The 24,372-nt window shown below is 36.1% G+C and overlaps 3 protein-coding genes across 4 annotated transcripts in view; all 3 read right to left on the reverse strand.

Annotated features, from left to right (window-relative positions):
- LOC139983546 (ovostatin-like) overlaps positions 1–14,966 on the reverse strand; it is a 39,558-nt gene extending 24,592 nt beyond the window's left edge. Inside the window, exons 1-11 of one of the 2 annotated variants that reach the window (XM_071997213.1) lie at positions 14,599–14,966; positions 12,713–12,899; positions 10,524–10,695; positions 7,832–7,887; positions 6,960–7,146; positions 6,035–6,119; positions 5,057–5,144; positions 4,512–4,629; positions 3,615–3,724; positions 2,008–2,190; positions 293–493 (exon numbers count right to left, since the gene is read on the reverse strand). In XM_071997213.1, coding sequence (XP_071853314.1) covers positions 293–493; positions 2,008–2,190; positions 3,615–3,724; positions 4,512–4,629; positions 5,057–5,144; positions 6,035–6,119; positions 6,960–7,146; positions 7,832–7,887; positions 10,524–10,695; positions 12,713–12,899; positions 14,599–14,678 — 1,467 coding nt within the window. In that variant the 5' untranslated portion in view covers positions 14,679–14,966. Of the gene's footprint in view, positions 1–292; positions 494–2,007; positions 2,191–3,614; positions 3,725–4,511; positions 4,630–5,056; positions 5,145–6,034; positions 6,120–6,959; positions 7,147–7,831; positions 7,888–8,623; positions 8,875–10,523; positions 10,696–12,712; positions 12,900–14,598 lie in introns of those variants that run through there. The other variant, XM_071997286.1, reaches the window with a different exon arrangement.
- A 729-nt stretch (positions 14,967–15,695) lies between these two features.
- On the reverse strand, positions 15,696–21,736 carry LOC139983662 (heparan sulfate glucosamine 3-O-sulfotransferase 6-like). The gene has a single exon (XM_071997410.1). It carries the CDS (start codon positions 18,522–18,524, stop codon positions 17,214–17,216), a length of 1,311 nt encoding a protein of 436 aa, XP_071853511.1. The 5' UTR covers positions 18,525–21,736; the 3' UTR covers positions 15,696–17,213.
- A 335-nt stretch (positions 21,737–22,071) lies between these two features.
- LOC139983741 (heparan sulfate glucosamine 3-O-sulfotransferase 3B1-like) lies at positions 22,072–23,975 on the reverse strand. The gene has a single exon (XM_071997517.1). The coding sequence runs from the start codon at positions 23,284–23,286 to the stop codon at positions 22,270–22,272; it is 1,017 nt and encodes a 338-aa protein (XP_071853618.1). The 5' UTR covers positions 23,287–23,975; the 3' UTR covers positions 22,072–22,269.
- Between the last annotated feature and the right edge of the window lie 397 nt (positions 23,976–24,372).

A 24,372-nucleotide genomic window follows, 5' to 3' on the forward strand; every position in this document is an offset into this window, starting at 1 on the left:
CAATAACAAAAGAGCTTACACAATACCCCATAGAGCAGCCCATATATAGCCAATACAATAACATAAATAAAGGAGCTAACACAAGACCCCATAGAATAGCCTACACATAGCCAACACCATAACTGATACAGCTCGCACAATACCCCATAGAATAGCTTAGTCATAGTCAACACAATAACAAAGAGCTGAACTCACACAACAACTCATACCACACAGCCCATACCTAGCCAACAATAACGGATAGAGCTTACACACAAAACCATGGAAGGGTTTGACCTTGCAAAACACTTACAATATAGCTAAACTCCAGAATGGTATCAGCATCAGATTCTGGAATAGTGAACTCAACCTCAACATCAAGATTCTCATCCACAGGGTAAACAGAGGTCAAAGGTCTTATAGCAAGGAAACTGCCACTGGGCGAATACCAGGCATCAATATATTTGCTGGAGCGGACAGGTAGAATCTGAGAATCTGGATGACGATAAGTGACCTGCCGAACAGTGAATAAACAAATATTAAATTCAAAAGGAAAGGATCAAACACAGTTGGTATTTAAGAGTATAAACCAAACTGGACAGCTATATTCCTCCCGATTAAATGCAAAGAGGTCATAGGTCATCTCTTCAACAGCTGTGACAGTCTGGGTCTTCCAGCTACACCTAATTTTGTTCAATATGCAATAATCTTCTGACTTAAACGCCGTATCCTGTAAAAATAACAGTCTTTGGCCTAGAGTCTTGGTCAGGACGTCCCTAAACTGTGCTGCTCTATCATGGCTATTTATATATCTATACTTACATAAGTAAATGCAGTAATAGACTAATGCAGATTTTTTGTACTACTACCAGGGAGCATAAGATTATCTTTGCCCTAGCTACAAACCTCACTTCTGTGGTAATATTATATGCATTGTTAAAATCTTTGCCCTAGCTACAATCCCAACTTCTGTAGTAATATTATACGCATTGTTAAAATCTTTGCCCTAGCTACAAACCCAACTTCTGTAGTAATATTATACGCATTGTTAAAATCTTTGCCCTAGCTACAAACCCAACTTCTGTAGTAATATTATACGCATTGTTAAAATCTTTGCCCTAGCTACAAACCTCACTTCTGTAGTAATATTATACGCATTGTTAAAATCTTTGCCCTAGCTACAAACCCAACTTCTGTAGTAATATTATACGCATTGTTAAAATCTTTGCCCTAGCTACAAACCCAACTTCTGTAGTAATATTATACGCATTGTTAAAATCTTTGCCCTAGCTACAAACCCAACTTCTGTAGTAATATTATACGCATTGTTAAAATCTTTGCCCTAGCTACAAACCCAACTTCTGTAGTAATATTATACGCATTGTTAAAATCTTTGCCCTAGCTACAAACCCAACTTCTGTAGTAATATTATATGCATTGTTAAAATCTTTGCCCTAGCTACAAACCCAACTTCTGTAGTAATATTATACGCATTGTTAAAATCTTTGCCCTAGCTACAAACCCAACTTCTGTAGTAATATTATACGCATTGTTAAAATCTTTGCCCTAGCTACAAACCCAACTTCTGTAGTAATATTATATGCATTGTTAAAATCTTTGCCCTAGCTACAAACCCAACTTCTGTAGTAATATTATACGCATTGTTAAAATCTTTGCCCTAGCTACAAACCCAACTTCTGTAGTAATATTATACGCATTGTTAAAATCTTTGCCCTAGCTACAAACCCAACTTCTATGGTAATATTATACGCAATGTTAAACTACTACCAGGGTCGTACAAGACCATCCATGCCCTAGCTACAAACCGAACTTCTGTAGTAATATTATACGCATTGTTAAACTACTACCAGGGTCGTACAAGACCATCCATGCCCTAGCTACAAACCTAACTTCTGTAGTAATATTATACGCATTGTTAAACTACTACCAGGGTCGTACAAGACCATCCATGCCCTAGCTACAAACCCAACTTCTGTGGTAATATTATACGCATATTCTTGGTCTTACCTCCAGTTTCAATTCTGTTATATATGGGTCAAATGGTGCTCTAAACTCTGCATTTACTCTTCCGTCTTGATCAGTGGTGTAGGTCTCTTCAAAGCTGAAGTCACCCATTCCTTTTGTTTTCATAGCTGTCACAGTCAGAGATACAAAACTGGCTGGTCGACTATTTGGTAATTTGGCCAAAATCTGTCAAACAGGAAAATGTCAACATATGACATTTAGGTTAACTTTTTAATTGATGTGTCTTATTATGTCAAACCACAAACAATGTAGACATCATTTTTTCTGAGTGAAATCATGGTTGACAAGTAACTACAGAGGAATTTTTCAAGCATAATACCTTTGAGTTATGCTATGCAGTTTATGTTATTTTAAGTTAATGCTATTTTATATTTATGCTATTTTATGCTTATGCTATTTTATGTTTATCTATTCAGCTCAGACGTACACATACCTACAGTACACATATCTACTCTCTCTAAGGGATCCAAGTGATGTTAGTATAAGCTATCAACAATCCCACTGATGATATTTAACCATTAGCAATCCCACTGATGTTACTAAACCATTAGCAATCCCAGTAATATTATTAAACCATTAGCGATCCCACTGATGTTTCTTAACTACTAGCAATCCCACTAATGTTATTAAACCATTAGCAATCCCACTGATGTTACTAAAACATTAGCAATGCCACTAATGTTATTAAAACATTAGAAATCCCACTGATGTTATTAAACCATTAGCAATCCCACTGATGTTACTAAACCATTAGCAATCCCACTAATGTTGTTAAACAATTAGCGATCCCACTGATGTTACTAAAAAACATTAGTATACCCCACTGATGTTACTAAACCATTAGCAATCCCACTAATGTTATTAAACCATTAGCAATCCCACTGATGTTACTAAAACATTAGCAATGCCACTAATGTTATTAAAACATTAGAAATCCCACTGATGTTATTAAACCATTAGCAATCCCACTGATGTTACTAAACCATTAGCAATCCCACTAATGTTGTTAAACAATTAGCGATCCCACTGATGTTACTAAAAAACTTTAGTATACCCCACTGATGTTACTAAACCATTAGCAATCCCACTAATGTTATTAAACCATTAGCAATCCCACTGATGTTACTAAACCATTAGCAATCCCACTAATGTTATTAAACCATTAGCAATCCCACTGATGTTACTAAAACATTAGCAATCCCACTGATGATATTCAAACATTAGCAATCCCACTGATGTTATTAAATCATTAGCAATCCCACTGATGTTACTAAACCATTAGCAATCCCACTAATGTTGTTAAACAATTAGTGATCCCACTGATGTTACTAAAAAACATTAGTATACCCCACTGATGTTACTAAACCATTAGCAATGATTCCAGTGATGTTATTAAACCATTAGCAATCCCACTGATGTTACTAAACCATTAGCAATCCCACTAATGTTGTTAAACAATTAGCGATCCCACTGATGCTACTAAACCATTAGCAATCTCATTGATGTTATTAAAGCATTAGCAATCCCACTGATGTTCCTAACCACTGACATGTTTGTGAACTTTCAAAAACAATTTTCATGTAACTTACTTGAAATCTGTAAGGTAAACCTGGTTTGAACCCATTACGACCGACAGTGTCAAGGGTCAAAGGTATCTTTGTTATTTCTGTTGATCCATGAGTCTCTGTTCTGGCGATGCCTATGCAAAATAATCAATATGCCATGTAAAGAAATGTTTAAATAGTTAAAACAAAAGTTGTGTGAAGTGAAAATCTTTATTTCATAATATAAATACCGTTTGTTGATCTATGTCAAGTAGTTTTCCTATTAGAGGTGTCATAGTCTTGACCTAATACATAGATAGACCTAAATACATTGATTAGACCTCACACATAGATTACACCTAAATACATAGATTATACCTAAATACATAGATTACACCTTAATACATAGATTAATACGTATATATTAGACCTAAACACATAGATTAGACATAAATACATAGATTAGATATAAATAAATTGATTAGACCTAAAGACATAGATATTGTACCTAATTTCATGATGACCAGCATTAAATATCATTGCTTCATGGAACAATTTTTCTCTTTTTTTCTTGTTCTTCTTTTTCTCTTAGCAAACCAGAAACATAAAAAGTAACATCAGTAAAAGTTAATACTGATTCAGGCATCTAAACTCTGTTTCTTGCTAAATAAAATTAATGAATTCATTGTTTTATTCAATTATATTTTTTAATCTAGTTGGGTCTTGTATAGGAGACAAAACTTGATTTTATGTTTTTAAAGTATTATGACAGTCGTAACTTGAGTACATATGGCATCTAGATTGTTTTCATATAAAAAAATTAAGGAAGTCATTGTGCATATTCTAACATTGCTTTATATTTTATTTAAGTTTGTATTTTTATTTTTAATAACACATCAATTGCCCTGTAGTTGGTCTTAATTTATTACATGATGAACATACCAGTCACAAGCTCCGTGAACTCAACATCCAATATAAGATACCTGCTCTGGATAGAATTAACGCTCCCGAGATTTCTCAGAGGAAAATCGAAAGTATGACAACCATCGTCCCCAGTATCCTGATCAAAAACAGACAAATGCGATAATCAATATTACTGTCAGAATTTGTATTGTAAAATGTCAAAGATGTTTCAGATTAGTCTACAAACACTACATTCAAGTTTCTGGAGGAAGTGGGGCTGGGGGGGGGGATTGGGAAGGGGGTTTTGGACTGGTGTTCAAAGGACCACATCAACATTTGTTAATACACAACTTCATACTTTGCTTAATTGAAACACCAGGATTAAGCTCCATGGAATTTTCTGGGGGTGGGGGAGGGGGGGCTTTGGTAAAACCTCTTTGGAGGGAAGGATTAGGATGTTTACAGCCCATATCCAAATGAAATACAAATACTTTAAAAGTAAATGCAAGCTCAGAGCTTTGTATTTATTATGATGAAGTAAGTTTATATGATTTTGAGGTCTCTTTTTCAGCGGAAGTCTTTACCTCTACAGAGAGCGCTTGTGGGATTCCTGTCCTTTCCAATGATGCATTTACAGCAATAGAACCTCTAACCGGCTGGCCATAGGTATACCTTTGAAAATTTGAAACAAAGAATAATAAACAACATCCCCAATCGTGGAAAGCATAATACACTTTTTTAATTTATGTCAGGACAGTCAGGTATCCAATCTCTGTCTTGTGTTAATTAAAATGATAAGAAAGCAGACAGATAATTTCCCTCAAAGAGAAAACAGTACCAGACAAGAATGTCAATTTGAAATAAAAGGAAAAGCTTGGACATGGATAGTCATCCTAATGTCGACATAATTATTTCACATTTTGAGAAGATAAACTCATACTGTAACCAAATCTGAGCTTTAACATAAAGCTCTGCTAAATAATAAACATTTGAATAAAGCCAGGTAACTGTAAGATCTTCAAACTTCATCATGCATGTTGAAATAAGTCAAATTATTGATAGAAATGATGCATTTATTTTTGCTCATGAAATTTGTTTTCCTTTTTGGCAGTCCTGAGTCTCACTTCTCTCTGTCATAATTTGCTTCCGAGAGTTAAATGAAATCTCAAATCTGAAATCTCAGAGGAAATATCTGCTTTTTCTGTGGAGACTATTTGGTGGATTGGCCTAACTAGGTAACAAATAGGGAACATGGACGAGCATGCTGAACACTGTAGAACTTCTTAATCCTCCTCTCAACCACATCATACAAAATTATTACAGGAAGTGGTGCATTGTGGGAAGACTGGAATGTTTACATTGTGGTAATGAATTTATGCATTCATAATTAAACATAAAAAGCACAATTTGACAGTCTCATACAACTACAACTCATGCAAATTTATTGCTAATCTAATTCAGTTTTTTTTTATTCATTTTCTTTCTGCTTCAAATTGGCAGTGATCTAAAATGTGTTCTGCGACATCTGACAGTCAATAGGGAGGAATTTCATGGGTACTTACAATCCGCAGACAGAAAATTCTACTGTTTCATCGAGAGCAAAAATATAGGAAGGAGGGGTAATGAGGACATCAAATTTGGGCAAAACTAGTGAAAAGAAAGAAACGAAAGAGAACAACGTTAATTAAAACAGTTAAAAGAAACAGGAAAAAAGACCAAGAAGTATAAAAGAAAAAACCTTTATCAATGATAAATAAAAAAAACAAATACTACCTAAAAATACTATTATGTTAATCTTAATAAGGAATAAAAATATATTATATTTGAAAAAATTCCCAGTCAGTTTTTTGTTATTCATCTACTTACATAATTAGTCTTAATTCAGAATGCAAAACCAGAACAGGTGGTCAACTAATTATAGTCCAAACATTACTTGTAAGCTGTGGGGATATGCAAAGGTACTTCTCCATTAGGAAACTATTTCTGCAATGTATATTAAAACTTAGATAGTTAACTTTGTTTAATGTAGTGACCTTAGCTTTCTTTAACCAATACAAATTATTTTCTGATGATAAACTGTTACACCTCTGCAACTATTTCTAGGTGATTCTGTTTATAATAATAATGAGAATAATAATCAGGCAGATATGTTTATGATGCTTAAGCAACCATGAATGTGGGAGAAGCCTGTAAGAGCTAATAGATTAAAACTGTCACATCAGGTGGCTTCCAATTCAACAATTTAAATCAAATAATGGAATCTTTTCAATTTTGAAAGTCATTTCAGATTGCTCTTGGATGAAACACCCACCTTACTATGACAATGCCGGGTATCGAACCCCAAACCTCCCGATTGCTAAGCCTCATTGCTTCAAATGCCACGGCATTTATCCAGCACTTGGCCACAACACCAATAATAACCTTAACTTAGTGAATATTAATTAGTTAATGATGAAACAAGGAATGGAAGTACTCTGAGAAAGTTACCATATTCATCAATTTCAAATGTCTGTGTTGTTCTCCTTCCATCAAGAATGACATGTATGGTCCAATTTCCTAGCACCGGTTCTCCTGATAATTGCATTGCTAAGTCCACCATTCCTTCCATTGTTACTACATTTCTCCATTGTCTCACTCGGATATTGTCTGGTGAGGTGATGTAAATTTCGTTGTACTGGAAAAGAAGTCGACCAGTTATGAATATAATTGTGTTCCGTGATCATATTACAAATATTATGCGAATCAAATTTAGTGCATTAGCCAACTAGGCTTGTCTGCAGATCATTTAATGATTTACAAAACAAGGAATAATCTAATTAGCATCACAAATTTTTGTAGCAGATTTTGAAAGCTCTGAGTTTTGTTGCCTATGAAATACTCTGGTTCTTGTGTGCAAAAACTGCTATACATCTTCACACTTGTAAAGTATTCTGCATATTTTGTATAGCATTTTGCAAAGCGATACTACATTTAATTATTCCCCGCAAAATATGAAGAATTTTCAAGGATGTGCACAAACAGTGAAGTGATATACGTGTATCATACTAAGTGAATGGGCACTGATTTATCCTTCTTATAATGGTATATCCAGGAAACTGCATGAAACTGAGGCCATATCAGTCACACCAATCACAAATGGAATATTTCATCTCATGTAAGGGTTATGTTACTGAATGAATAGAAAGCAACAAATAGCTGGTAATCAAGCAGATATGTAACTCTGAATTTATAATAATAATAATAATGGGCATTAATAATGCGCCGGTACCCGTTAAAAGAGACGCTCATGGCGCAGTACGGTGCGACAGCAAAAAAACAGAAATGTAATTATTGAATGAATCATAAATCAAATGACTTACTGGTTCAGTGTATGGTTTCATGGACGGGTATGTAAGACTTAGGACCCGAATACGTACTGTAGAAGAAGAAAGGAACAAAAGATTGATGTACCAATAACCTATACAAAATAACAGAGCTGAATGTATGAAAGATGGTAGACAATTAATTTACTGCTAGTTGATGTGAGATTACCATTTCATAAAGCTGTCAGGATGTTTAAGAATGCAGGTCAAATATTAAGTTTATATCAAATGACATGATTCCAAGGCTAATGAAGCACTTGAAGTTAACAAATCAATTAGCATCACATTTTTTATTATTTCCACTTATCCATGAAAACTAAATTTACTGGCTGGAAAATCAACATCTTGTTTGCATATTTTTTTTGAACATCACAATAATAAATGAAGTAATTCTAATGTGTGAACAACCATTGCCACCAAATGTTGCAAAATATATTATGGCAAAATTATTACTGTAATTAGCTTGAAATATTTTGCAATTGTTAGAATGGTATAGACCAGCCTTGGTCTATCTAGCAGTGGTAAGCTAACTCAATATAGGGCCTATATCTAGCTCTTTGCCAAAACAGTATACATGGAACATCGCATTTTTTGGGCTACCTGTACAGGCAGTTAAAATGTAAGAGCTAGGTTAAATGTGTCAAACACTTAGGTTTTGTGAATCATGATGAGCATATGGCTTAAAGGTTAGTTAGTGTACGCTTATTAAGTTATAGTTATAAGCTCATTATATAATTTACAATTGGCATTATAACGTAGGCCTAGAGCAAGACTTTTCAATCAATTTACCATTACGAAACTTGACTTGAGCCAATGGAAAGTGAGGCAACATGCTTATACTTTACAATACATTCACTCGAGTCGAGCAATTACGCCAGCTTGGCCAGGCTAGGTTCATAGGATAACGATATGCGACCTGGCACAGCCTAGGCGATGCTGATCACTGGGTAGTGGGCTATCGCCGAGCAGTAAAAACCGCTCGAGCCGTTCAGAAATGACATAATAAGACCCTGCCACTATGTTTCCGAAGTTCAACTGTACTATAAAATGTTCACTTATGGTTGAACGGTTTTGTGTAGCCATCAAGCAGTTACAGCGTACGTGTATATTAATTCCGTATGTGTTTGTGTGCCGTACTTTTTGACCCTTAACCCCGCGTTTTGACTTAGGCACGTGGCAACGCCAGGATATCATTTTGGATATCGAATGGCTGACACTAAAGAAATGTATGGCATGAATTGGAAAACTACCCACCTTACGACTCCCAACATTATCATAATTCTTCCCATAATGCTTCAGAATCTCCCTGTTTCACCCACGAATTTCTAAAAAGGCCTTATTATAATCACCTGGTTTTTATACCTACATTAAGTTACTTTGTCATCTTTAAAAATCAAGCCATAAAGCAACAACGATTATAACTAAAAACATCCCAGAACTGTCACTTCAAGTATGCCAATTTGGATTATTGTACCAAACATACTAATAACCGTTCAGGCGGATGCAAATTTTCTTTAACTGACACCAGAACTAACTTGATTTCATGTTTTATATACTGATTACTGGTTATAAAGAATGGTAGCCTACGCAGTGCACTGTTACATACATTATTTTGAAAGCTCTATTAATATCAAACGATTGTAGGCTAAGTGACACTTCAGTATGGAATCAAAACTGATGATTACCATGATAAAATTGATCAAACTTTTCAAAGCAGTTTTTGTATTCCAAGAGGGTAAGAGATTAGACCATGGAGAATATAACTTTGAACTGATGGACTGGTTGCACACATAAAACCAACGATCCTGTGGTCAGTTTGGAGGCAATTTCTATAGAACACTTTCGTGACATTGATGTGAGAATTGATGTCACAGTGTGTGCCATAAGGTAACTTGAAACAAACAAGTGTGATATCCGAAATGTGCATCGGCCGCAAGAGGTATTCTATATAGTTGTTTCTAACTTTATTTATTTGTTATCCCTTTATTAGATAGGGTTCCGCATATTGGCTCCAATTATAACATTATACATTTTGAACGAAAAAAATAAAACGAAGTTGAGAGTGTGCTTCTATGACGTCACATCCGGTTTTGCTTCATGATGACTTTCCTTACAAAACGTTCAGGCGCGTAGCCAGGAATTTGCCAAGGGAGGGGCGAAACTGTAGATTCGGCATTGCAAACTATCTAAGCGTAGCGCCACCATGTTGGCGCGAAGCGTACAAGAAAATTTTGGCTGAAAATGCCTCCCAGGTCACTGGAAAAGGCACTTCCCAGGCCTTGTAAGTTGCATTTTAGCATTTTCTCTTTTGAAAATACTAGCGATATCATAAAAACATTAAACAATTTTTTTTAAAATATGCTCAAGGGGGGGAGGCTGCCCCCTTCCCCCCCCCCCTTGGCTACGCGCCTGAAAACGTTTCAACTAAATATTGCGATCTTGCAGACGGTATTTAGGAACTATAATTTGACCAGGATACTTAGAATGATGTTCTTCCTCCATCATTCCATCAGGAAAAACTAGAATTTTCAAACTGAGGATTGAGACGTACTGCATGTGGAAACGGGTGTAGGATTGTTAACTTTGGCGTTCCATACGGGCAGCGGCGATTGAAACACTTGTCAGTTGTTAACATATGTTGTTATTTACTAGGATTTCAGCAGGGAGTTCCCTGATTTCCGCTCGTTACCTGTTTGAGCAGCTTTATAGATCGGCTTGTCGGTTTGTATGTGTGTCTCAATGACAGGTAAAGTCATTTGAATACTGGCTTCTTTCGTTTCACTGAACGATTCCCCGGCGTCTGTTGTTCCTTCCACCAAAGCCCGTAAGTTGAGGCGAGTAAAGGCCTTCATCGGTGGAACCTAGAAAAACAGATCGTAAAATAAGTTGACCACCGAGGCTATAGAAATGTTTACATAGTGTAAACACGGAGTTTCCATAACAACCCGACCCCTAGTGTAACCTTTCAATCGAATCAAATTTCCCTTTCACCCACGAAGTGTTTATGGAATAACTCCATAAACTAACCCGTCTCGTTCGGTGACATAGCATGACATAGCTACAAATTATAAATATGTCATAAAACATTTATGGTTTTGAAGCATTTGTAATTTACAGTTGCGAATTTACAAACACATCTACTCGGGCGCCAGTTTCTCTTAGGTCCATAACTGAATTGAAACCATTTAACTATCTAATCTCACGTTTCTTGTTATCACAGAAAACGTTCTCACCTATGGCGTGCGTTAAGTAAGGGAAGCGAGTGGCCGTGCCAAGCCCCTCCCCCTGTCCACCACCTCCGCCCTTAAGGGAGGGGGGGGGCGTGCGATGTTTTTTCTTCAAAATTCAAATGTAGCAAAACCTTGCGCTTATAGACCTAATTGTAGACCTACTTTACATTCTAATTATATCGCGGAAAGAACCATTTCACGTATCATTTTTTTTTGGGGGGGGGGGGTGGCGCAGAGTTCCTCTCCTCTACATGGGAGTCGCATTCAGCAACCCCACAGCCATAACCCTCTTTCCTCGATATAGTTTTCATCTGCCTTCAACACGTCCATAAACGAAATGTCCCTAACAAAACTAGTGGCGGTAAAGTCGGACCTTCCCCTCCCCCCCCCCTCGCCTCCCCAAATCCCCCTGCTATCCCAAATTTCGTGCACGTCACTGTTTCACATACAAGGTTAGAGGGGACTATTTGCACACCATTAGTTTACCGACAACTAATTATAATTAAAAGAATATTCCAGAGTTTCTTGGACTAAGACATACCGAGACTAATGTCCTGCCTTGAATTCGTTATTATTGAAGAATGGTATTAAGCACAAAATTAAGTTTAATATGCAGACTTTTTAAAACTTATTGCATTATATTTGAGAAATTACGCCCTTTAATAATCGGTGTCCATTTTCATTATATATATATATATATATATATATTATATATATATATATATATATATATATATATATATATATATATATATATATATATATATATATATATATGTCCATTCAATTTTAATGATGAACATTTGCCGTTTAATAGGGATGCTGTATTTGCCCCTAATATGCTAGATATTCAAATATGGTCACCTTTGGTCAACGTTCTTGAACTGTTTTTATTACAACCTTCGAGGAAATTTTCCTCACTGGGACAATCAGTTATCTTGTGTGTTCCTTAAAAAATGGAGAGTAAAGACCTCCAGGAGAGCAACTTTTTGAAAACATCTAGCAATTATAGCGTGCAAGTTGGGGCCCATACAGACTACCTTTAAAGACCACTTTTGTGAGAAAAACACAATATACAAGAGTTAAGGAAATACGACCTGCAGGATGGACCACAAATCATAATACTCTAATAACAATAACAATAATATATCATAGTCACACTTGCACTTCGGCTTGACCAGATGGTGAGTTGCACACATAGGCATATGCCCATGTTGTATGTTATTATTGGTCTATAACTAATCTGGTTTTGACAAATGACACAACTATAGTGGTTATCATGTTGTTTATTCATGTTTCACTTACTGCATTGTTTACTGTTTTACTTTAGTTGACTCTGGGCATGCTTACATTAAAAAATAATAATAATCCTTCAATATAACCTAGACACTTGCCTTTTAAACCTCCTTTCTCTTCATCAGTTGAAATTGTATATACCCCCCCCCCCCCACCCAAGATGTATTGTCCGCCCAAACAATAACACCATTAACAACTAAAAAGTTATTCCCAATACTGCATTCATCCCACACAAATTACAATACTGCGTATATGTAGCCAAATGCAGTTTTTATAAAAAATATACTTTTCCTCGATTATAAAGTTTATTGATTACTTTTGAACTTCCAACCGAATCAATAGATATACTGACCTGCAAGTCAAGGCACGTCTTCCCACGAACCCTCCCATTAGTTCTAACCTCGGCCAAAGGTGGAAAGTGAGTGCGCAATGCGTCTAATAGTTGCAACGTTACCTCAGCCTGAAGTTCGACCAAGTCGATACAGACAGTTTCATTTGAATCCGTCGACATATGTTGTGATGCAATAATCACGTATCCGCTAAGGGAGTGAAAACGTATAGAAGTCACTTTAGTATCAAAAGTTAAAGAAGTAAATCAGTGGCGGCGAAAGAGGGTTAGATGATCAGGTGGGGACGGGGCAAGGGGGGGGGTCGCAGAGACTTCGAGGGGCAGTCGGACATGTGACTTTGATTTTACGAGTAAAAGCTATAAGCTACTTCAAAACTTGTCGATAACATGGTTACGTCAGTAATTCCAGTATTTGACTGATTTTTCTTCGGGCCTTTTTCTTCATTTTTTAAACAACAGGGACTTTTTTAATTACACTTTTTTTAATTTTTCAACTGAAGGGGCATTTTATATAACAAACGTGCAATTGTTTGTTTAATACAAAAGTGGGAAAGGGGTACAGAACTTTTAATTACTAAAAGCGCACTACTTATCTAATAACTTTATTTACAAATTCCAGGATTTTTATTGTTCTTCTACAAAAAGGACACTTTTCAATTACACAATTTCCTTTGATTTTCAACAACAGGGCTTTCCAATGTACAATTTTTTGTTTAAATTTCCAACAAAATGCACTTTTAAATATAGTTATAAAACAGAAGGACACTTTTTTACATGAAAATGTGACTTCTTATTATTGACAAGCACAATGGCTACTGCTGTGTACTTTTTTTAACGGGGGGGGGGGGGGGGCGTACCCACTGTTATTTGGGACATTGAATATTGTAGCTGAATGTATATCCATTGCTTTATATGAAACTGTACTCGATATATATGTTAAACCACGCATAACATGTCGTTCTTATTTCGTGCGGGTAACTTTTTCCCTGAAGCCAGTCCAAGTATAGGCCTATAACATCATATATAGAAGGAGAAATGTAACTAAATGTTTTCTGAGCCCTGCCATTTTAAGAACAACTTTGATAAGGGCCTTTGCACATGTAAGGAGTAAGGACCAACTTCATTTTCTTCGGGATAAAAGCGATAATCGCCTGGTTTTTCGACTATAGGTTATTTACGTAAACTACCTGTTTACCTGCCGTACAGCTCGTAGAGACAACGTATCTATTGGGTACGTACTGTGTAGCCTGTACATGTATATGGGAGGTTATACATGCTTATTTAGACAGGCACAACGTAGGGAGTCGAGATTCGATCCCCGTTGGTCGCATTTCAGACAGGTGAAACTACACCTGTCAGCCTTAAACTTTGTTGTTTCAACCCAACCTCATGTGCATGTGCCCGACCCATGTGCAGTGCTCGACACCTGTCCAATGCCCGACCCATGTGCAGTGTAAGGAATGCCCAACTCCTAAGCAATGTGTAAATAGGCTTATGTACAGTATTTAGAGACGTTCAATTATATAATGAAACTTTACAATATCCTCTTTAATGTTTTGTCTTTGATGTTTTGCTGTTGTACAAGCCTTTGCCTGTTGCCCCCTTTCCGCGTCCCCTCATTTCGACCCGAAGCTTCCGGTTACACACCGCCGACGTCAGTAGCGTTACAATATGTTTGCCAGAGATCATAATTGGGAAGGGGGGAGGGGAAGGGAGGGGGGATATTATGTTTACCCTCACGCCGTCTATATATCACACGAAGAAAAAATGAATTATAAAACTATACATATGCATACTGATCTGAATGAACGGTTTTGTTACTATTGAAGCAGTAAAACTATAAGAAAAAATATATATATATTAAACAGAAATCATGAACGTTAACTTACCTCTCAGCTAAGACCTCCCCATTTAGAAATACCAGAGCAGCGAACACGGAATAAAAGAATCTCGGTAGGAGACACTCCATCCTCAAATTGATTGCTTCTTGTGCAGTACTTGCTGCACTATACTATAGTATCACCTTATTACCTGTTCAAGTGAAGGGTCGGTCTTCTCTAAGCTGCAATTAACACAGGTCTTCTTAATCAAACTGCAGAATGGAAACCTTCCTTAAAGTTTCTTAAAGGAAAATGTATTCTTCTAGCTCCACGCTAAATTGACAAGATTGTTTGTTTACAAATGTGGCTTTCTCTCACTCTCTCTCTCTATTTTTATATATTTTTCTCTATCCCATCCTCTGCATGTACTATGTCCGAGTTCTGAGAAAAGAATTTGGGTACAACCCCCATTCAGAGATTTACCAGGAACTGTGTACTGCTGCCATTGAGACCGAAACCATAGGGGGTCATCATTGGCTGTGATGACCTTTGCCTACACTAGAACTTTCGCTTATCGGTTCCTTCCTTCCCGGATGCAGTAGAGTAGGGAATTCGAAACAATTACAGCCGCTATAAAAAAAAGGAGCGCTGATAAAACACAAGGTTAGACTTCTGGGGAAGAAGTTTCTCACTTCCCCTAATCCGAGTGACGTTATAACTTTTATTGAAAATTCTAGGAAAATTCTAGGAAATGGCACACGCAAACATCACTCTGTTTGATCCTTGCACCTGTTTTGGGACGATTATAAGTTGTAAACAACTGATATATTTTGACGGTAATTATATCCGTCTTTCATAAAAGTCATTTAATTAGGCGGAGGGCTTCTTTTATAATATATTTGCGTTTTAAATGTGAATGAGTTCAATGAAGATCGATGATGGATGGGAATGATTTATCTAAGATATATGATTTCATCATTCTAGATCGAAGCATGCTGTTGCGGTGTGTTTCGATTTCCCTTTCCTGATGCTTGGCTCATGGGTCCAAGTTGCATATTTACTCAAACTATTAACCCTTAGATTGTACTCTAACTACTCCCCTCCCCTCCCCTCCCCACTCCCCACTCCCTACCCCCCCCCCCCACTCCGTCCCTTTGGTTTTACTTGAAGGTTCAAGATCTAGTACGGCATGCATTGTTCATGCTAACACTGTATAAACAATTAACGGATTGTCAGCAATTGTCGGACACCAGAAAAAACAGCGGACCGAAATTGGAAGTTGATCATGCATGCATGAAATAATTCCGTGCTACATGCAAAACTTGTTGTCGACTCCGAAAATAGAATATTACATATTATATAACAACTAATTGTATTCTGGTCATTTGATTGGTCAATTGCTCGTTGAAAGATGTAATTTGTTCCATTCAACTCGGCTGCGCCTCGTTGATGGAACATTCCATCTTTCAACTCATGAAATATTTGCACTATTGCACTCATAACCATTCATTTTTTGTATAATATATCATTTTGAATCAGATCGAACTTTTTATGACTCCATCAATCGTTTTTTTTGTTTTTTTTGTGTGGCATTTTTCCATAATGCATGGAGAGCAAGATATGAAAGGCGCCAATCAAGTTGCAATATAGGCAAGGACTATGTTTGGTTGGTCCTTATATTGCCAATTGTCACGTTAAGAAACATACACAAGAACATTCGCTATCAGTCAACTTATAGGCTATTCTGTGATGAAACAACAGAAATCATCAAAATAAATGAATTGCAGAATTTGATATTAGTATTGAATATGTAACTTTCAAAATTGGAAGAGAGATAGCTTTTAATTCATTTTGTGATAACAAGTTCTTCAACTATCTCTGCAATTTAAACAAACTATGTTATTGGCTTCATCAATTATTACAAGATAGATTGAATTTCATAGCTTTTTTGTTTTTGTTTTTGAACCTTTAACCTATGGTGTGTCCGTTTTCTAAGTGTGAACAATTTCGGAAAATTTTACCAAGTCTATAGCGTGCATTATATTCAACCAAAACTACGGCTTGGCGGCAGAGCTGGAGGGGAGGGGGGTGGCACAGGAGGTAGTAACCCCTTCCCATTTGTGAAGAACTGCCTCTTTTAATAAGCTAGAAGTGGCCGTTTTTGTTTGTGACAAACACTCAGTTTGCATTTTTGTAACAGAAAAGTGCACTTTTGGTATTTAATAGCGTCCTTTTATTGACCAAATTCAGAATGTTTGGATAGCAATACATTTTGATACTGGAAAATGAAGTGTATACAGAATGCACAGAAGGTTCGTGACATTTTAGCGGTGATATATTGGCTTCAAGCCAAAGCCTTCAAATGTCCCACTGTCCTCTTCAAATTAGTGTTTGCCCCTGCCTCACATGTCCTATAATTATAGTCTCAACAAGATATTATAAAACGGCGCCCCATAATCGTATCCACTCCGAGTCCGCAATTCTTTAGTAAAAATCAAAATGACTATATTATATAACTGATGACTGGTTGGTATGAACGCATCGCACATGCAGGCCTATACGTATACTTTCATCAGCTCTTTGTCATGGCGTTATTCCGTAATGACTAAATGGGCAGGCTAAATCCGCCAGATATAGGCTACTGAGAATTTACTGATAGAAACTAATGCAGGTTTCTTTATGATTCATTTCCAGGAAAATGTTTGGTCAAGGGTCTCTTTTAATTGACGATTCAATGGTTGATAAAAATATTGCAATTTACGCTTGACTTTCGAATCGACAGCTCTCTTTTTCCTTCCCTTTCCCTTAAGGCAATCGGAGTCCGGCCTCTCCTTTATTACCGGACAAAAGAAACTGCCTCTTTTTCGAAACATTTCTTGAGTAAAGAAATGACTTATTCCAAGGAATTTTTCAACCCTGTTTAGAACAGTCCACGATTCACTTGAAAACAGTTCTCCATCGATGACCATTAAGTTTTCTCGGGATATATGGTGCAAGATATTGTTGACGTATTCAAGATATAACCCTTTGCGTATTAATTGGTTTGTTTCATCAATGTTCCCCAAGGAGTCCAACACACTCTTCTCGAATGAATCTGCAATTCTATAACCTTTGTAAAATATGTTCGGTTCTCTCTTGCCTCGAAGATTACTATCCCAAACTGGTAGCTTCATGTGTTTTAAGTTTTCAATATTTTCGGGTAATTTAATTTTGGTTCTAACATGTGCGTAGTCCGAATGTGCCCTTAGGACAGGGCTTACGAGTATCAATAAAAACTTTTTAGCCATCTTTAACAGCTCTCCAAGAACCTGTTGGTTTTCTTGAATTTCAATAATATCGAGTAAGGTTAACTCCGAAGACGTTGACAGAGGCATAGGTTTCAAAAATGCAGCTGAATCTCCATCCTCTAGTGCCTTCACTGTATTGGACGAAAACGGATAAACTTCAGAGACTAACTCAGGATGCAGGTCTAAAAACCCTGTCAAAGTCTGCGAGCCACATTTCTTAACACCAAGTAGAATTACGTCTGGCGCCCTCTTTTTACAATCAAGTTTCCGCTGAGCGTCACTATTTGCAGGACTTCGCGAGGCACCTAATCGATTATTCCGATAGTCATAGCAACCCCATAGTTTTTCTGTTTTATTGTAGTCCAGGTTACTTGCCATGTTAGAGAATGGACGTACAATGTTTCCAATCTTTTTGAAAACAGCTTCTGACCGGATGTTGGTAGTTCTCTCTGTTGTGTTGTGTAATGTATTCATTCTTCCTTCCGCGTCGATATGGAATGAATAACTCGGCCATTCTTTGTTCTTTTGAGCAAGCAACGAGCTTTCTCCTGTCGTGGAAGAAGGTATTACTCTAAAAGAGATTTGGTTTCGAATGATTGCTAGCGTACATATTGAGAGAATACAGATAGCTATAATAAAGTATATACGTTTGACATTTATGCATTTAAAGTGGCACGATCTGGTCATTTTGGTTAAATAAGAGACCATATTTTGTTTATATGTTGAAGAGTTTTTTGCTCGATTGCGTAAGGCCACCTGCACATCTAACAAAGGCTCTCTCCCTTTGTAATTAATGAACAAAGCTCATATAAGGGAAGAAAGCTTAGGCCATGTGGTTCATATATTTCGAATTCAACGCTAGCCTACTCATTAGTCCGACGAAGCCTACACTTTTAGAACTATCAACACGCAGTTTACACTGTACCTCCAATCTGAATTAAATCTAATGTAGGCGCACCACTGATACACTTAATTTATACTCGTTAATAACTCCAAAACTTGATTTTAAAAGATAAATCACAGTAATTGAAATGACAAAGGTAAAAGCGCTCCCAAACAGCAAGGTTTTGTATCTTCAATGGTCAGCAGGTCAGTGGTCGTTTCCAGGAAGGTTAAATTCTCAGTATATCGCCACAAGCGTTGGCGATTATTCCGAAGTCAGTAAGTGACCTGAGAGGACAACTCGCGTTTCAGAGGTTTATATTGAGCTTGGCTTGTTGTGTTTTGAGATCTTTTTGACCTTAATTATAGGCTCAGAGAAGTTTTTTACGAAGTCGATTATATTAACAGAGGAATAAATCCAGTTTGCTACTCAAAACGTATTATTTCCTTGCTCCGTTATGGTCTCAATGTGCCTCGCACTGCATCCCAGCTGTCTTTACAATACAGTGTAGTTTCATAATTTCGGAGATTCGAGACATAATGGAACACATCGATCCTTCCGATAAAGCTTCACGAAGAGTGATGGGTTCCACGAAATTGTACCGTCTTTCAGTTTTCGGTGACACATATACTCCGAGCAATTCAAAAGTGAGGCCTCACTCCAGCATACGAAACCTTATACAGAATAGACAAGCTGCTATGTATTCAGTAACATTACAATACCGGTACTCTTCATTGAATTCACATTATATATATATGTGTGTATATTTAGCTGTTATACACAATTCCGAGATAAATATATATTAACCAGATAACAAATCCGTATAAATTCAACCTTATAATTTTGATGACTTCTTTTTCATATTTTATATGTACGCCGTTACAATATCAGTTCGTGTTCGTTTGTTGTTAAGTAGCCTACACGAACAAACGTTTTGTGTATCGTTCTACGACTGACTGGCTTTTGGACAAATACAATCCGCTACTTTCTGCCCCTGAAAGGATTATCAACACAGACGATTTGAATCGCACAGATTTTTGTGTGCAACAAACTGTAAAGTTTATTCATTAAGTCAAGACCGTTGTTTTAAAGGACAAAAGACGAGAGTTCCAATGGTTACCTTTACACAATGTATATCTACTAGCTTTACCCGATCAATTTCTCCTGCAACCTTGTATAAACTGGGTATTACAGACAATACAACACTGTACTTTAATGCTGGCATGTCTGACGAAAGGAAAGAGTAACAGGGTATTATGAATGTTCACGGTAATAGTACGTGCTATAATATAGGCCCTGTGATAGTACGACGAGAATAGATTTATACTATATATAATAACGCTTACAGTAGCCAATATTGTCATAACAGTTGATGCTTGAATTTGGTGATAACTTAAAGCAACTTTTGGCTTGGATCATGTACATCAGTTCGACGGGTGGTTTCCCTTAAAAAGTCGCAAATCTGGCACTTAACTTACTGAAGAATAGAGAAATCAGAAAACAACAGTTCTTGTATATTTGTAGACATTTATGAAGAATCAACCAAGTGAACATATATACATCCAGGTATTTGATACAGCATTGTAACAGATTCTTTTGAAGATGCTGTTCTGAAAAGTATTAACATTTTAAGCTGAAAATGCACAATGAAGAGGAATTCCCTAATGTAGGGATATCATTCTAATTATGAATACCATATATGGAAATATAACTACATGAGAGGACGGGCACACCATCTAATGTTTCTACAAGTGAAGCATTCTGTAAGTTAAAATATGTTGTGCACATGGCCGCCATAACCAGGAGATACATAAAGGACCGTATAAATCAAAGGAAATTTACTGCCTTGTATGGTTGTATCACATCATCTATGAGAAGGGCTGATGTTCAGAGCTTAAATTATGGACATTTCCAATGAAATATCTCATCTATAGTATCGCATTTTTTTTTTGTTCTAGTGGATAATCCCATTAACTAAAGAAGCTTGTAAGCGAGTTGTCACAAAAAAAATAGTTAAGAGTTGAGATTATGTATCAGAAAGTTTGAATGAGCAGCAAACATCCTACAACAATGAAAACATGAAAGCAATTAAAAAAAATATGGAAGAACATGGAAAGATAATGAAATTGTGAATATGCTGATCGTTATAATCCGCAATGAAGCATCATTTTGAGTAAAGGATCTTGCATATCACTGAAACAACTATAAGTAGAGCATGTGATTAACTTAATTGAAGATAGAAAGGGTGTATGTTTGTTCACATGGAATTAAGGTGCTTACAGTAGATGCAAAATGCTGTTATACTTTGCAATAGTAGAAACTATGTTGAATTAAATATTTAAAAACTAAGATAACGGCAAAAAATAAACGGTAACATTATCCCATATAAATGCTGAAGATTTTCAAAAGTTTCCTAATTTATTTCCCCATTTTTAATATGCATATTCATAATTCAACCAAATGGAAACGTTTCAAAATTAACATATTAACGAAAAGAATTATGCAGGGTACTGAAAAAATAATAGCGATGAAAATTTACTAAAATATGTTAACCTTTAAGCTTATCGATTTGTTGTTAAAGGGTTATGCAATATGCCGTAGCAATTTTAGTGGAATTTATCTAGAAGACAGATTTAATTATCGCCAAGTCACGGTTCTTTCGGTCATATATAACTGTATACGCGTTGGAACTATCGCTAGCTAACAGAAATCAATTTTGAAGCCTCGAGTGGATTCTGATTAAATTATTCCCAACAGTAACTCAATTTATACAACATCGGAATGCTGCTTGTTTATCAACAAACAAAACTATTTTCGGTATTTTGTTGTAAGTTTCATCGAAATATGAGAGCATTTTGCAAAATTTACCCTTACTTTACAAGCATGAAAGATTTCCATATGTACGTTGATAAAAAGGTTCTCTTCCAGTGCCATGATCATTATACAACAATGATCTGATCACAAAATGTGTATTTCATTAATATTAACCTCAGCAAAATTCCTGTCGTTGGGCAGTGATGTGCTACTAACATATATACATATAACATATATACATATATATATATATATATATATATATATATATATATATATATATATATATACATATACATATATATAGACATATATAGACATATAGACATATATAGACATATAAACAGATATACACACATATATACACATATATATAGACATATATAGACATAAATAGACATATATAGAAATATATAAACATATTTACACATATATACACATATATAAACATATTTACACACACATACACACACACACATACATACACACACATATATATATATATATATTTATAGATATATATATATATATATATATTTTTTTTTTTACATATAAATATATATATATATATATATACACGACAAAGGCAAATAATTGAAATCGTAGTGAGTTGGAAAATCTATATATATATATCTGGGTGTGTGTGTTGTGTAGCCTATATATGTATAATTTATATGGATAATGTCTATGTATGTGTACTTATACGTAGTATGTATTTAGTATAGATATATATCATAACAATATTCGGAGTAACTGTTACATCCACGAAAATTCATAATTTGTCATGTGTTTCAATTTAATATTGAAAGGTCTATAAAAGTTGTAGAGTTTCCGTAAAACTTTTGAATTCACTTTTGGTTTTGGTCTTCCTTTTCCTCCGAGACAACCAGCGTCAGGTCTCTCACGGAGTACTGGACAAAAATAATCACCTGATTTTCGAAAGTGCTTTCTGCTGAAGAATCGAGATATATTGAGAAATATCTCCGTTTGACTCAAGATATCCCAAGGCGATGAAACAAAATCTTTTCCATCTATGATGAGTAGCTTCTCTTTGGGAATGAACTTTAAAATTTCTGAAACATAATTGATGTAAAGTCCCTTATTTATCAAATCGTTACTTATATCAACTTCTCCAGATGAGTTAAGAACACTCTTCTCAAAGGATGTAGCGATGTTATAACCTTTAAAGTTAGCTACTTTTTCGTAACTTGTTCTTTGAGATTTTACGTTCCAAACCAACCTATGCTTTATTGGATAACTGCCTATATTTTTAACGTTTTTCATTTTGATCTTGCAATGTACATAATCTGATAAAGCTCTTTTAACAGGGTCAATTAATATCAACAAGTATCGCGTTCCATGCGTTGTTATATTACCTACAACATGGCGAAACGTATCATATCTGTTTTGAAGGCCGACCATGTCAAACAAGCCGACTTCACTCGGTGTCGTAAAGGACATGTGTGTCTCGATAAAGTCTGTCCTGTTTAGTAACATGACGTCACTTTTTCCGAGGTAAATACTGGAAACGACGTCAGGATGTAAATCCAATAAAGCAGATAACATTTGGGATCCACACTTTTTCACACCTATGATCCAAACACCAGGTAACTTTCTTGTACAATTTAGTCTCGTCAATGTATCTCTGTCTGCCCTTACACGTGAAAGGCCCAATTGCCCTTCCTTGTACCTATAACATCCCCATAGTTTTTCCTTAGAATAATTAACCGGTTTACGAGATTCATCAATTTTGTTCGCGATTTGTGTCCACATTCTTCAAATTATAGTCCACAAGAGAAAAGCCGTTGACATCATTTTGGTACGGATTCTGCTGAACGTTATTTTGTTCAAATCTGGTAATGTTAGGTGCTTTTGAGAGGTTGTTGGTGCTTGTCAATATAAAATCAATATGTCTGTGATTGTCCATTATGGAATTGACGCCATCCAACTCGTGTCCTCGTATATAGGATGCTCTAACGTAGTTCTCCGACAACACCTTACCTTGATCTGAAACCAATACATACCCGAGAAGGCAGATGAAAGTAAGTGACGTGAAAATGCGACATAACCGCCTTTTAAAGCAGCTTAGTTTCCTAAGTTTTCTTGGCAGTACAAACATTTTGTTAAAAGATTGCCTGCCTTTATCTTGCAACGTTCGTCATTGCTCTAAACAAGTTCATTGTTCTAAATAGTCGATTTGAATTTTTTTAAAGGACAAAAGACGAGAGTTCCAATGGTTACCTTTACACAATGGATCTCTGCTAGGTTTACCCTATCAATTACTCCTGCAACTTTGTATAAACTGGGTATTACAGACAATTCAACACTGTACTGTACATGAATGTTCACGGTAATCGTGCCTGGTTCTAAATAGTCCTGACGTCCTCGAACTTACATCCTTGCCAATGATACGTCATCGTTAGCCAGTAAGTTATGTCACATGTTGCTGTCACGTATTCCGATTGAAAACTGGAACAGATGGAAGCAATATAGACTGGAATTTCATGAGATATTTCATGAACCCGACCGACTCTTTCGCTTGTGAACTTATGCAGAAGTGTATGGAGATGTATCTAATGCAAACAGTCAATTTGGCTGAATTGGTTTTATTAAACTCCCCACAGTGCAGTTCTGGTGATATCACAAGGGCGAACAAGTATAGTAGGTTATCATAGTAGGTTCAAAAATACTTTTTATTTGTTTGATCGCATGAGTGGAGAACCGTGCCTATCAAGGAAGCCACTTAACCTTGCACAAAAAGAGATAGCCTTGCCAAACCTTTTGTTTTATATAACAGGGAATTGTTATTCCATAACAACTCCCTGGTTATACAGTGAGATCAGAATCAAAATAAGCATC

The sequence above is a fragment of the Apostichopus japonicus genome, chromosome 1 (genome assembly GCF_037975245.1).
Source record: "Apostichopus japonicus isolate 1M-3 chromosome 1, ASM3797524v1, whole genome shotgun sequence".
Lineage (NCBI taxonomy): Eukaryota > Metazoa > Echinodermata > Holothuroidea > Aspidochirotida > Stichopodidae > Apostichopus > Apostichopus japonicus.

Coding starts and splice junctions, on each gene's coding strand:
- LOC139983662 (XM_071997410.1), bottom strand. CDS start 18,524: ATGGTCTCTTATTTAACCAAAATGACCAGATCGTGCCACTTTAAATGC.
- LOC139983741 (XM_071997517.1), bottom strand. CDS start 23,286: ATGTGGACACAAATCGCGAACAAAATTGATGAATCTCGTAAACCGGTT.